This window comes from Trichosurus vulpecula, chromosome 8, assembly GCF_011100635.1.
Source record: "Trichosurus vulpecula isolate mTriVul1 chromosome 8, mTriVul1.pri, whole genome shotgun sequence".
Taxonomy (NCBI): domain Eukaryota; kingdom Metazoa; phylum Chordata; class Mammalia; order Diprotodontia; family Phalangeridae; genus Trichosurus; species Trichosurus vulpecula.
The window spans coordinates 198,449,881-198,463,870 of record NC_050580.1 but is presented as its reverse complement, the minus strand read 5'-3'; the positions used below and the strand labels follow the sequence as shown (position 1 = coordinate 198,463,870).

At 41.9% G+C, this 13,990-nt stretch overlaps 2 protein-coding genes across 2 annotated transcripts in view; one reads left to right on the top strand and one right to left on the bottom strand.

The window, feature by feature from the left end:
- Positions 1-4,075, bottom strand: part of WDR76 (WD repeat domain 76) — a 48,610-nt gene extending 44,535 nt beyond the window's left edge. Inside the window, exon 1 of the mRNA XM_036735797.1 lies at positions 4,017-4,075. The gene's annotated coding sequence lies outside the window, so the exon portion shown is untranslated. The remainder of the gene's footprint in view (positions 1-4,016) is intronic.
- Positions 4,076-4,243: 168 nt separating this feature from the next.
- On the top strand, positions 4,244-13,744 carry MFAP1 (microfibril associated protein 1). The gene is made up of 9 exons (XM_036736424.1): positions 4,244-4,435; positions 7,184-7,403; positions 7,852-7,981; positions 8,066-8,253; positions 8,781-8,889; positions 9,631-9,791; positions 10,717-10,876; positions 12,824-12,913; positions 13,009-13,744. The coding sequence occupies exons 1-9, from the start codon at positions 4,357-4,359 to the stop codon at positions 13,189-13,191; spliced, it is 1,320 nt and encodes a 439-aa protein (XP_036592319.1). The 5' UTR covers positions 4,244-4,356; the 3' UTR covers positions 13,192-13,744.
- The last annotated feature ends 246 nt before the right edge of the window (positions 13,745-13,990 follow it).

Sequence of the window (13,990 nt, the reverse complement as noted above, 5' to 3'; positions counted from 1 at the left end):
GAATTGCCCTGATATTCTAGAGCCAGAGGGTAAAATAGAAATTGAAAGAATCCACTTATCGCCTCCTGAAAAAGATCCCAAAAAGAAAACTCTTAGGAATATTAAAATTCCAGAGCTCCCAGATCAAGGAGAAAATACTGCAAGCAGCCAGAAAGAAACAACTTGAGTATTGTGGAAACACAATCAGGATAATACAAGATCTAGCAGCTTCTACATTAAGGGATTGAAGGGCTTGGAATATGATATTCTGGAGGTCAGTGAAGCTAGGATTAAAACCAAGAATCACCTACCCAGCAAAACTGAGTATCATGCTCCAAGGCAAACTATGGACTTTCAATAAAACAGAGGCCTTTCAAGCTTTCTCAGTGAAAAGACCAGAGCTGAACAGAAAATCTGACTTTCAAACACAAGAATCAAGAGAAGCATGAAAAGGTAAACAAGAGAAATCATAAGGGACTAAAATTGAACTGTTTTGTTTACATTCCTACATGGAAAGATGATGTGTATAATTCATGAGACCTCAGTATTAGGGTAGCTGAAGGGAATATACATATGTATGTATGTGTGTATATATATGTGTGTATATATACATATATACACACACATATATATTACACACATACATACACATATATATACACACACACAGAGGACACAAGGTGAGTTGAATATGAAGGGATGATATCTAAAAAAAAAAATCGAATTAAGGGATGAGAGACGAATATATTGAGAGAGGGAGAAAGGGAGAGATAGAATGGGGTAAATGATCTCACATAAAAGTGGCAAGAAAAAGCAGTTCTGTAGGAAGAGAAGAGGGGGCAGGTGAGGGGGAATGAGTGAATCTTGCTCTCATCGGATTTGACCTGAGTAGGGAATAATATACACACTCAATTGGGTATCTTACTCTACAGGAAAGGAGGAGGAAGGTGATTAAAAAAAGGGGGGAACGATAGAAGGGAGGGCAGATGGGGGAGGAGGTAATCAAAAGCAAACACTTTTGAAAAGGGACAGGGTCAAGGGAGAAAACTGGATAAAGGGGGATAGGATAGAAAGGAGCAAAATATAGTTAGTCTTTCACAACATGAGTGTTGTGGAAGGGTTTTACATAATGATACGCATATGGCCTGTGTTGAATTGCTTGCCTTCTTAGGGAGGGTGGGTTGGGAGGGAGGAGGGGAGAGAGTTTGGAGCTCAAAGTTTTAAAAACGGATGTTCAAAAAAAAAAAAAAAAGTTTTGCATGCAACTAGGAAATAAGACATACAAGCAATGGGGCATAGAAATCTATCTTGCCCTAAAAGAAAGTAAGGGAAAAGGGGATGTGGGGGAGTGGGGTGACAGTAGGGAGGGCTGACTGGGGAACAGAGCAACCAGAATAAATGCTATCTTGGAGTGGGGGGAGGGTAGAAATGGGGAGAAAATTTGTAATTCAAACTCTTGTGAAAATCAATGCTGAAAACTAAAACTATCAAATAAATGATCCCCCCCCCCCCAAAAAAAAGAAATGATAATCACAATAACTACAGAGAAACCTAGAAAGATCTATATGAGCTAAGGTAAAGAGAAGCAGAGCCAATAAAATAATAGATACTAACTGCAACATAAACATAGAGAGCCATCAAAAAAAAATCAAAAATGAAACTCCAATGGCAAATAACAAGCATGGCTCTGGACTGGAGGAGTCTTAAAATACCCTTTAGCAGAGGTATTAGATTAGATTTTTTTCAATGAACCGATTGGTTTGTGTGGATTTTTTTTTCCTTTTTTTGTCTATAAAAAATATTATTTATTGTATGGGAAGGGAAGGGGGAGATCCTGGAGGAAATTTTAATGATAAAAAAATACATCAATAAATTTTTTTTTAATTCAATATGGCAGGGCTGCACGTAAAGAGGTATCCTTTACATTGTGAGACAGTAACTGGTATAAACTGTAAAGCTATACGACAATATGGAGTAAAAGTCACAAAATTCATCAGGTTCTTCTATATATTCCTGCTGTAACTTCATTCTAAAGATACTAACGGAAATAATGATAGCAACTAACATTTACGTTGTGCTTTAAGTTTCAAAAACGCCACATGCACATTCTCATTTGTGTCGGGTGAGACCACCCGCCAGCAATTAATTAAAAAAAAGTCAGAGGTCTCTCAAATTTAGGAACAGAAAAACTTCTTTATTACAATCCCGCAGGAACGGGCCGGTCTCCAAACCGATAGACAGAGGGATTGACAGTTAGCTTCATCAGCAATGCCCTTCTGTTTTTAGAAATCATCTGCCCACAGATCAAACACAAAGTTTGGCCACTGGGAGAAGCCTGTCTGCTGGGGTTAGGAAAGAGGAGAATCAGAATTATGCTTGAGGCCTGAGGAAAGCAAAGACTTGGCCATTACTTTCATTGAAGATGGGACCTCCAGATCCTAACCTGATCTGCTTAGGTCAGAGAAAGAATGCTGTGTCAGGAAAGAAGTGTTTCGGTCAGGACCTGCCCAAGAAGTCCATTTTGTTATTATCACTAGGCTAAGATTAAAGAGGACATCAGGCTTTTGGGAAAGAAAGATACTACCCCTAAGGGTTATGATAGATAAGCACTGTAACAAAGATGGGGCAGCATAGTGCAGTAGAATGAGTAGCAGGCTCAGTGGAAATTCCAGGTCTGCAACTTTACTCAACTTCTCTGATTTCCTTCACAATTTATAACTATTGCTATATCTTAAAAAGGCAAAAAAAGTTTCAGATCCTCCATTAACAGGCCTACCTCTTTCTCATCTATAAAATAAGAGAGTTGGATTGTTGACCTCTAAAGTACCTTTCTGCTCTAATCTAAAATCCTATGATGATGGCTCCCACTATTTCCTATACAGCCTCTAATATCACTCATTCCTCCATAACGTCGTATCTACCTTCTGATTAGCCCTAATTCTGAAGTACAGCTGAGAGCAATTTCTAAAATGGGAAAAACATCCTTCTATCCCATTCCTCTAACAAACTACAGGCCAGCAGGTGGTTTTATTTACTGGTTTGTTTGGGCCTAAAGGGGAGTATTATATACAGGGTTAAAAAACCTTTAGGAATCACAAGGTCACCGACTGTATAACAAGAAAGCAATCAAAACCTGTTGTCAACAGACTTTACAATTGCAGATGAAGATTTACATTCGGTTATAATCCAAGGCTAAAACAATTACCAATTACTGCCACACCAAGGCCACTGTGCAGCTCAAACAACCCAATCCATTCAACAATTGAGTACTACTTGCATTGTAATTTACCTGGTTCATACTGATGCCTTCACTTAGGCTCCAGAAAGCTAGATTTTCCTTCACTTCTTTGCATCCCCTTCCAGTGCTCCCCAATACAAATGCTCAATAAATACTGCTAATTGACTGCAGTGCAAACAGACAGAAGAAATACAATAGACTCCAAGAAGACCAGACGGAGAAGGAGGCATTTGGGGTGCGGAGGCCCTGCCTTCTTCTAATCATAACCTGAGATCTATCTATTCCTAAACATCTGGGGACCCCCTGGTGGGAATGTAAAGATGAGGAGTGAGGAGGCGAAGTTAGAAAGGGTAGGAAGAGTTTGTAGATGGCTTTGCCTCTCCTGGTAAAGGGGTTGGATAAATAAAATCAAACAAAATATTAAATGAAAGTAAAAAGTTATAACAGTCAATCGAGGAACCTTAAAAGTTGTACAACATTCAAACCAGTTAAATCCAGGAGCTACCGGGCCACGACTCGCACGTACCTTTCAGGGAGACTCTCAACCACCTACTAAAGGCTACTCCTTAGCCTTAAAGGATCTTTAAAATCCCTTCCAATTCTGGATCCTATGGTCTCGAAAGCTAGAGGCGGAGCCCAGGCTCACAACCCAGTCATTGACTCAATGTCACGGCCCCGGCCTAGCCAACGCCGCAATGCCTTTCTACCGCGCAAGGGCCTAGCCTTGCTCTCCAACCAACAAGAAACCACCTCCCGCTACTAACAGACGTATTTCTTTCCGACACCCAAAGAGTCCTACCTGGCACTTCCGCTCCCTTACTCCGAACCCACGAGGGAAAGGAGCGAGGCCACTCAGGAAAAAGCGAATTTCCCGCCCACAGACGCAGGTACCACCCTAAACTGGGAGTCACGTGACCTGACGCCTGCTTACGCGACTCGGCTTCCCGGGCGGTCCCCTAAGTCATCCACGATCCCACAATTCACCAATCGAGCGCTCTGTTGTGTACTTCCGGTTCCTCACTCCTCGCGCACTCGTTGCTCCATCCGAAATAAAAGGGAGGTCGTTTTTGCCTTGGCTGTGTTGACTGTTCCTCATCTTCGGTTCGGGGACTGCAGCAGCCGCTGCAGCTATCGCCATCATGTCGGTCCCGAGCGCCCTCATGAAGCAGCCCCCCATTCATTCCACGGCGGGGGCCGTCCCAGTTCGCAATGAGAAAGGTATGGGGCCTAGACCCTTCCCACCGGGTTTTCCCACAGCCTATGACCCCTCACTTCCCCCATGCTTCGCTACCCTGCGACCCCCGACTCCTACCCCCCATGCACACTGAGCCAGAGACGGCCCCCCAATTTCTGGTTACTTTCAGAGCTTCCTCGAGCCTGTCCCTCATCGTCACCGCTATAAACTTCCCATCATCAGTTTCCTCCTGAGCCCCATTTACTCGTGAAGCCCACTTTGCTCCCAAACCTCCCCCTACCCAGCCCGCTAAGTCTGTGGTTCTCACGGCAAGGACTGGCACACACCCCAGAAGGGAATTATCAAGAGAGTGAGGACAGAGGAAAGAGGGATCATATGGTAATTTGCCTGTTAGAAGGGCTCTTAGCCCCTTCTATAGAATCAGGATCCAAATTTGTATACTTCTTAATAGCTTCTACTAGCCGGTTTTGGAAAAGAGCAGGGTTTTCCTTTTCTCCCTGAGTAATTTCCCTAATTTTTTGAAAATTTATCTGCTTTTGAAATGCTGGGTCACTATTGGGAGCAGCAGCTGTTCCTGGAGGGTATTTTATGGAGTTATCGCTAGCCAAACGATCCCCAAATTTTTGACCATGTTCGCATATTCTCCTCTTCTCCTCAGTGGTACAACAGGTAGAGAAGAGGACATGCAATTCACCCCAAGAAAGTTCACATTGTAGGGACAGATCCTGAAAACCCTCAGTAAACTTAGTGGGAACTTCTGGGTCACTAATGGGAACAGCAGCTGTACCTGGGGGACATTTTGTGGGGTTATTGCTAGCCAAACTATCCCCAAATTTTGGGCCTTGTTCCCACAGCCTCCTCTTCTCCTCAGTGGTACAATAGGTAGAGAAGAAGATATGCAAATCACCCCAAGAAAGTTGGAACTGTAGGGACAGATCCCTAAAACCCTCAGTAAACTTAGTGGGGTCTTCTGATCATCTCCCCAGTTTTTCTTTAATTTGAATGAGATCCGAAATGGAGAATGGAACATGCACTCTGATTGTTCCCATAGGGGAGGCAGGCACTTCCCTCAGGGAAAAAGCCTGTGGGGCCTGGAGCTTGGGGAGGGAGAAGTCATCAACAGTGTCTGAGGCCGCAGAAAAGTCGAGGGCAATGAGGATTGAGATGAGGCCGTTGCATTTGGCAACTAAGAGAACATTTGTAACTTTGGAGAGAGCAGTTTTCGGGGGAATGATAGAATTGGAAGCTAAAGAGATTTGATAAATTATCAAATAAAAATAAAATTTAATAGGCAGTCGTGGAGCCATTGAAGATTGGAGGACATTGAGTCAAACAGTGATATTTTGAAAAATGCATCTTAGACCACTGTGCAAATGGATTGGAAGGGTCAAAAATTACAGACAAGGAGGCCAGTTAAACAATTACTGCAGTCTAGATAGGGACTTGAACTAGGATAGAAGTTGTGGAAATGGAAATGAATTTGAAAGATACTGAGGAAGGAAGAATTAAGAAGAGTTGGCCACTGACTAGATGTACGAACAAAGGAAAGGGAAGAGTTAAAGACTACTTTAAGGTTTTAGGCCAGAATGATAATAAAAATAGGAAGTCAGGTAGGGGTGCAGCTGAGGTAAGGAAAAATGATTAGTTTTAGACATTTTGATTTTGTGGGGCTGGCAGAATGTCTAGCAGCAAGTTAGAAATGCAGGACTATTGCTTTCACCTAATACTTCCACTTCCTCACCACTCTGTCTATCAGAACTGTGCTAATCACTAAATCAAATGTCAGTTTTAGTCCTCATCCTCCAAGAACATTCTGCGACATTCAATACTTTTTGGCCAGTCCCCTCCTGTATAAATTCTTTCTTCCACTTAGCATCAGAAATGTCACACTTTGTTGTGATGAAATAAACTACCTCTCTGATTCCTTTACTAATTCCTCATCTCCCTGACCATCTGTTCTGAGCTCTCTACTGTTCTCTTTACAGTCTCTCACCTGAGAATCTCATTCACTATTACCTCTACACAGATAATTCCAAAGTCTATAGCCCTGGGCTCTAAACACACCTCTTTCTTCCTATAGAATATCTCTACTTTTGTGTCCCAAGGACATCTCAGACTAACAGATCTGAAATCAAACTTATTTTTCCAAAATCTGTTCCTCTACCCAACTTCATTATTTCAGTAGCTCCACCATTTGCCCATGTTCAGAACCATGGTGTGTTATTGTTGACACTTTTTTTACCTTTCATAGCTAATCAGTTACCAAGGCATGTTAATTCCATCTCTATCATCTCTTGTATTCCTCCCACCTTTTTTTCCCATTACTACGATACAGTACAGGCCCTCCTTGCTGCCTACCTGGGCTATCCAGGAGCCTCCTAATACATCTTCTAGCCTCCACTCTATCCTACGCATCCTTTACACAACTGACAGACTTAATATTCTTTATGCATAGAACTAGTCACGTAAGCTGCTAAAATTCATCAGTAAGCCCGTATTGTCTTAAGTTGTCAGAACTCCTGGGCTAAAGCACTCTTCTAGTTCCAAATCCTAATCTATACAGTAAATGTATCTCCCCAGTGCTGGGACACAAGAATAAATAAATTCATTTAATAGAATTTGTTAGAGATTTGAGAGATGGAACTAATGTTGTAGATAAGTTTTCATGTTGTAATTGTGATGTCAATCAATAATTTATGAAAACCCTAGGGGATTGGTGGGGCATTTGCAAAGAGTCTTTTGGAACCTAATGAGTTACCTTCCTCATCCAGGGGAGATTTCAATGGAGAAAGTGAAGGTGAAACGGTATGTGTCCGGGAAGAGGCCAGACTATGCGCCTATGGAGTCCTCAGATGAGGAGGATGAAGAATTTCAGTTCATCAAGAAAGCCAAGGAGCAAGAAGCAGAACCTGAGGAACAGGAAGAGGATTCACCTAGTGATCCCCGGCTTCGGCGTTTACAGAACCGCATCAATGAAGATGTTGAAGAAAGGTAATGGCCAGAGCTGTGCCCCCTTGTATTATCTGAACCCCCTGCGTTTTATGATCTAGAAAAAATCATGAAAATTCTCTGTGCCTCAGTTTCCTCATTGGGTAGTGGGAGTGGTGTTGACAATGGTGTTCACACCACCTGTTGAGGAGGAAAAAATTATTTAAATAAAGCCTATCACTGTTTCTGTGACCCTGGGCAAATTACTTAACCTCTCAGTGCCCCAGTGAGCTCTCTAAAACACTTAAACCTTTGACCATTTGCCAGATTGAATTGGTAGAATTCCTCATCATGACTTTCCTGTGCTGATGAAACTACAGGTCTGGTTTTAAAAAATCAGTCTGGCCCAATTTAAGTACAGAATAGGTGGTAAAATGCAAACATGTGCCCCCACTTTAAAGTGTTGCTGGCATTCACATAATGTATACTAGAGGATATGACTCTCTTGCAGGTTGGCCCGGCATCGGAAGATAGTAGAGCCTGAAGTGGTGGGAGAAAGTGATTCTGAAGTAGAAGGAGATGCGAGGCGAATGGAGCGAGAGGACAGTAGTGAGGAAGAGGAGGAAGAAATTGATGATGAGGTAAAGGAAGGGTATGGTTGGGTAAGTGAAAGGCATTGCGGGCAGGTGGAGACCACATTGGTGACAGCTGTTTGGCCCTGACAGGAAATTGAGTGGCGGCGTGGCATGATGCGTCAACGAGCACAGGAGAGGAAAAATGAGGAAATGGAAGTCATGGAAGTGGAGGATGAAGGGCATTCTGGTGAAGAATCAGAATCCGAGTCCGAGTATGAAGAATATACTGATAGTGAGGATGAAATGGAACCCCGCCTCAAGCCAGTCTTCATTCGAAAGTAAGTACAAAACCATCCAGGCTTGGACCACAGGAGACAAAAGAACTAGTAGTCTACCCCAGACCTTTTGAAGCCCAGTCGTCTGACTTAGAGGAGCATCGAGGTGAAATATGTATTGACTACAAGTTCAGAAAAGATTAAGATGGATGCGGGTCCCTGGATCTAAAGTCATCTCACTCTTATTTTGGTGAGTGTTTGGAGAAGAGTGGCAGTTGCCCACAGTTTCTTAGCATTTAGTGGACAAAATTTGGGTAGAAACCCAAGAATGCTAATTCATAATTTCTTCATGTTAACTACTAGAGTTTCTACTACTTGAGGACCGGCAGTTTACTAATTGTTTGAGCTAAACGTTGAACACCCTGAGATCAGTGGAACACCGCTCCTCTGAGGGCTCACAGTGACTGTGGCTTCCGGCAGAGAACTGCATCCTTGAATTGCTTGGCTCTGATAGGATGGAATCTGGTTCAGAATAGATGCATGCTTATGCATAGGAGCTTTAGGATACTAATAGGGTCTTGTTGCTATAGGAAGGACCGGGTAACAGTTCAAGAGCGTGAGGCGGAAGCACTGAAACAAAAGGAGTTGGAGCAGGAAGCGAAACGTCTGGCTGAGGAGAGGCGCAAGTATACACTCAAGGTGCCGGGATGGGGTCTTTGAGAAGCACTGGGTGGAGGGCTGGACAGTTGGGGTTATCCCACGAGGACTGTTTCAACAATTCGGCTAGCAGCTACTGTGGGGGTGAAAAACGAACACAAGCCCAACAACAGGAATGCTGCAAGCCCAGGTTCTTTTGACCTGCTTTACTAAGGAAAGCAGCGTTAAGGGGTTAACAATCTTACTTTAATCCAGCATACAAACATCATTCACTTAGTTCAGGGGAAAAAGCCAGCACCCTGAGCTTCAGAGCAAATACAAACAAATTACAAACATCAACAGACAGATCTTGTCTGATTCAAATCTCAATGCATAGTGACTAGAGTTTAACAAAGTCTGAACATCCGGGTTTACAAGCTGGAGGACTCTTAACTACAGCTGCCCGGAGTCTCCACATCAGCAAACCTTCAAGAGTGAGAGCCCTAAGCAAATGGCTCTGTTCTCTCTTTTTATGCACTGTTTAGCCGTAGCCATATGAGCGACCAGAACTTACCAGAACTTAAGCTCTTACTATTGGCTCTGGTCTTAGCAACTCCCCTTAGAAACCTGGGGGCTTCACGTGCACAATGGCTTAGCACCTAGTAGCTAGGGGTTTTGGGCCTACTTGGGAGTGAAAATATAATCAGACATCCCTTCATTGGCCCCACCTGGAACCCCACCTTAGTTACCAATGCACTACCTCATCAGCTGTGAACTGTGGATTGAATGGTTTTTCCTATCTAGATCGTGGAAGAGGAGACAAAGAAGGAACTGGAGGAAAATAAACGTTCCCTTGCTGCCCTAGATGCACTCAATACAGATGACGAGAATGATGAGGAGGAATATGAGGCATGGAAAGTTCGGGAGCTAAAACGAATCAAACGGGACAGAGAGGATCGAGAAGCGTGAGTAACAGGATGAGCTGCCCTTTTCATGGTGGGAACATAGCAGGTGTGAGGCTCGGGGCCTTAGTGTCCTGTTGGCAATAGAGCAGTTACTGCATATCTTATCTAAGAATCAAGACCTATCCCTGTCTGCCCTGTGTGAGAGAGGAACATTAGTCAGGAAAGATCAGCAAACCATTAAATGAGGGTATAAAGCAACTGCCTATGTTCCTATGTTTACAACTCATTCTACAGTAAAGGGTCCTAAACTTTTCTGTGTCATGGACTCCTTTGGCAGTCTAGGAATCTTGTAGATCCCTTTTTAGAAAAATTTTAAATGTGTAAAAAAAAAAAACCCCACAAGGTAAACCACTTACATTAAAATAGTTATAAAAAATTTTTAACTGAATTAATAGACCCCACATTAACAAACTGTTCTAGAGCAGTGATTCATAATCTTTTCATATTTTAACATTAACAAAACATTTCCTTCCCTCCCAAAGTAGTTATACTATATTCATTGATTGAGAAAAAATGAAAAGTTGCTATGAATTCAGTAATGCTTTTAAAAATGTCTTTAATCCCATTTGAAGAATATATGAATGAATGGATGGATGGATGGATGGATGGATGGATGGATGGATGGATGGATGGATAGATGGACAGATAATGTTTAAAACATTGGGAACCATTATCCTAGGGAGTGTGTTATAAATGGATTTTCTGGCACAACCCCAAATACCCTTCTGGAGCATTTCTTTCCACACTATCCTGATTGTTGAGATGTATAAATATCTCCTACACCTGTCTTTGGAGGTTGGCTTGCCAAAGGCAGGGACTAGTATGGCAGACTTGCTTGAAGGAAAGGAGTAAACATCGTCTTATTTTCATATCCTAAAGTTTAAAGTAAACTGGACCAGCATTGATAATTTTCTGTCCTGAACAGAATCGAGAAGGAGAAAGCAGAGATTGAACGAATGCGAAACCTGACAGAAGAGGAAAGACGAGCTGAACTCCGAGCAAACGGCAAAGTTATCACCAACAAAGCTGTTAAGGGCAAATACAAGTTCTTGCAGAAGTACTATCACCGGGGTGCTTTCTTCATGGTAAGCAAGAAGAGAAAGGGAGAAAAGGGGAAGATCAGGAAGACTCTTTTTTCCTGGTGAACACCTGTAATAAAGTGGAAAGAGCACTCTGGAACCAAAGGCTTGGCTCTAAACCAGCCTCAGACATTTACCACTTATACTACCTTAAGCAAGTCATTTAACTTCCCTAGTCCTCAGTTTCTTCATCTGTAAAATAAGAAGTTGAACTAGGTATCTTCTTAGGTCCCTTCTAGCACTAGACTTACAATCATACCTTCCCTTCTTGATGCTTAGTTTTCCTGTGTTTGGTGAAGGACATCGATCTTTCTTTTTTAATAAGCAAGAAGTTGCCTCCAAAATACTTGTAATTGGTAGAGAAAAAAAGGCTTACTTTAGCACTGTAATGCCATACTATGGTCCTAAGTACCAGAAAGAACTGATAGAACAAACTTGCTTTTCTACAGAGACAGTAAGTCAAACCACTTACCTCATACCCATACCCAAAATGAGTTGTTTCAGTAACATGAGATCAACTGGCCAAAACCATTTTGAGTTGCAAGAATCCATTTTCTTTCATTCTTAACTGCCAGGGAATGGTTCTGAGATTAAATAGAAAGGGGTGGATTTTATGGGACAGTACCATTTTCCCATGTGTAAAGAGCAAAGTCAGATCAGAAAGTGGGTTGACTCTTGGTTAGATGGTATTTTAGCACTAACCACATTTCTGGTGCAGGCCTAACCGAACAGGGAATGGCAGTATTCAGAGCTGTTAACTCATACAGGATAAAATTTGGAAATGATTTCTGTATTAAAAGGGTAGTGTGAAATATTAGAGTTTTGGAAACTTATGTTCCAATAGCCTGAACAGCACCAATAGTACCAAAACTTACTGTCTGTAATCATTAGTCAAACTAAGTGATGACCTTCAGTAAGAATTAGCTTGCTCCTCTCCAAAGTCAATTTCAGCATTGAGTCTACGATCTATTTTATTAATATTTTTCTAGGTATTGGGCTTTTGCCCTGGTTAAGCCAGGAAATTATGGACCATTTCTTGTACTGCATAAAAATGAGGACTGGCTTCTTTTCTCAGATTTTCTACTGGTAGGCCAGGGCTAAATGAGATTAGAAAGTAGAGCATACTTTGGTAGCACATGAAAGGTAGTTCTTTTCAGATAGACATTCTCACCTGCTTACTACTTTTGAGTGTATACAAAAAGTGACTCACAGAGGCTGAAGCAGATTGGCTTCTGTGAAAATGCTTGAGGAACAGTTGGGGTTCTTGGGACCTATGAAAACTTAAGTCCTAAAGTTTTTCAAGTTGTTTGAGTCAAGTCCAACTCATGACCCCATATGGGGTTATCTTGGCAAAAATACTGCCGTGGTTTGCCATTTCCTTCTCCAGCTCATTTTACAGAAGAAGAAACTGAGGCAAACAGGATTAAGTGATTCGCCCACGGTCACAGTCACTAAGTGTGTGAGGCTGGATTTGAACTCAGAAAAATGAGTCTTCCTGACTCCAGACCTGGCACTCTATCCACAGCACCAGCTAGCTGCCTAGGTCCTGAGGTAGTTGCATGTATTTTTATAACATAATCCAGAATTTCTAGTCTGTTGCTCTTGCTTAGAGCCTTTAATAAAGACATTCACCAGGGAAGTAGGAAGAAGTGCCAAGGAAGCTTCCAGATTTGAGTTCTTGAACCAACTGTTAGCTCTTCCACCAAGCTCTCCTTGACTTAACTCTACCCCACTGTGATCTTTCCATTTACATTTAATTTCTGCAGCACTTCCATAATTTATCACCTGCTTAGATATGTTTTCTGTTTCATGTTACCTTCCAAGCTAGTTTGTAAGCTCTTTAAGGGTAGAAGCAATATCATCTGTGTTGCCCCATAATAGTTAAAATGTTAAGCTTTTATTGTTTTACTAGAAAGTATAACAGACTTGATATGGGTCTTTTCTTATCTGCAGGATGAAGATGAAGAAGTATACAAGAGAGATTTCAGTGCTCCCACCCTGGAGGATCATTTCAATAAGACTATTCTCCCAAAAGTTATGCAGGTATGGGAGATGTAGCATGGTAGAGAGACAAATTTTTTAAGAACTGGAGTACAGTTTCTGCATATGATGTTGTTGCTTATTATCTCACCCCTCAGGTCAAGAACTTTGGACGGTCAGGCAGAACCAAATACACCCACCTTGTGGATCAAGATACCACTTCCTTTGATTCAGCTTGGGGTCAAGAGAGTGCCCAAAATACCAAATTCTTCAAGCAAAAAGCAGCTGGGGTACGAGATGTATTTGAGAGGCCATCTGCCAAGAAGAGGAAAACTACTTAGGATTCAACCACCTACTTACTTCCCTGACTATGGACACATGGGGAAGTTTGTTTCAGGGTGTTTTTTTTCCAAGATTGCTCAAGCAGAACTTCCTGTCTGGCACCTTTTGAGCCTAGCACCCTTTTTATGATTCCAAAGAGACCCTAAAACGAGGGACTGCAAGAGGAATTTTTAATGCTGTAAAGTAATATCCAGGTTATGAGCCTAAACGTGGGCTTGGCGACTGGATCCCAGACTTGGTTTCATTACTTCTCATACAAACTCTGAGTTCTGCATCTCAAGTTGGGACCATGGGTTACAAAGAAATAATACAGCATCTCCTTAGAGTTGGAAGAAAAACTAATAGGGAACTTAAGCTTATTAAAAAACCTGTTTTTGACACTTTCCTACCTTGTCTGTTTCTCTGGACTTGAATGTTATTTCACCTACTGTAAATGTATTGCCACAGTCTATGATACAGTCTCCCCATGAACGTTATTGTGCAGATAAAAATTTCAATTCAGATATAACGACCCTTAACTTGTAAAATAAAAGTGCGTGCTCTTTTACTTACTCAACGCCCACCTTTTTTTTCTTTGTCCTGACAAGCAAATAAAATTATTTGCTCTAGCTTCCCTGCATTTAGTTTCAGAGAAAGATGTGTGCCACCTTCCAAACAATCTTCCACCTCTGAAACTGCTGGGAATACAGCACTTTCCTTTCCTTTAATTAAACCACTTCATTTTGAGTTTCAATATAACTATGAGTATCAACTAGTATTATTCATGTTTTAAACCTCAGGGCACTCATCCAGTCGCAC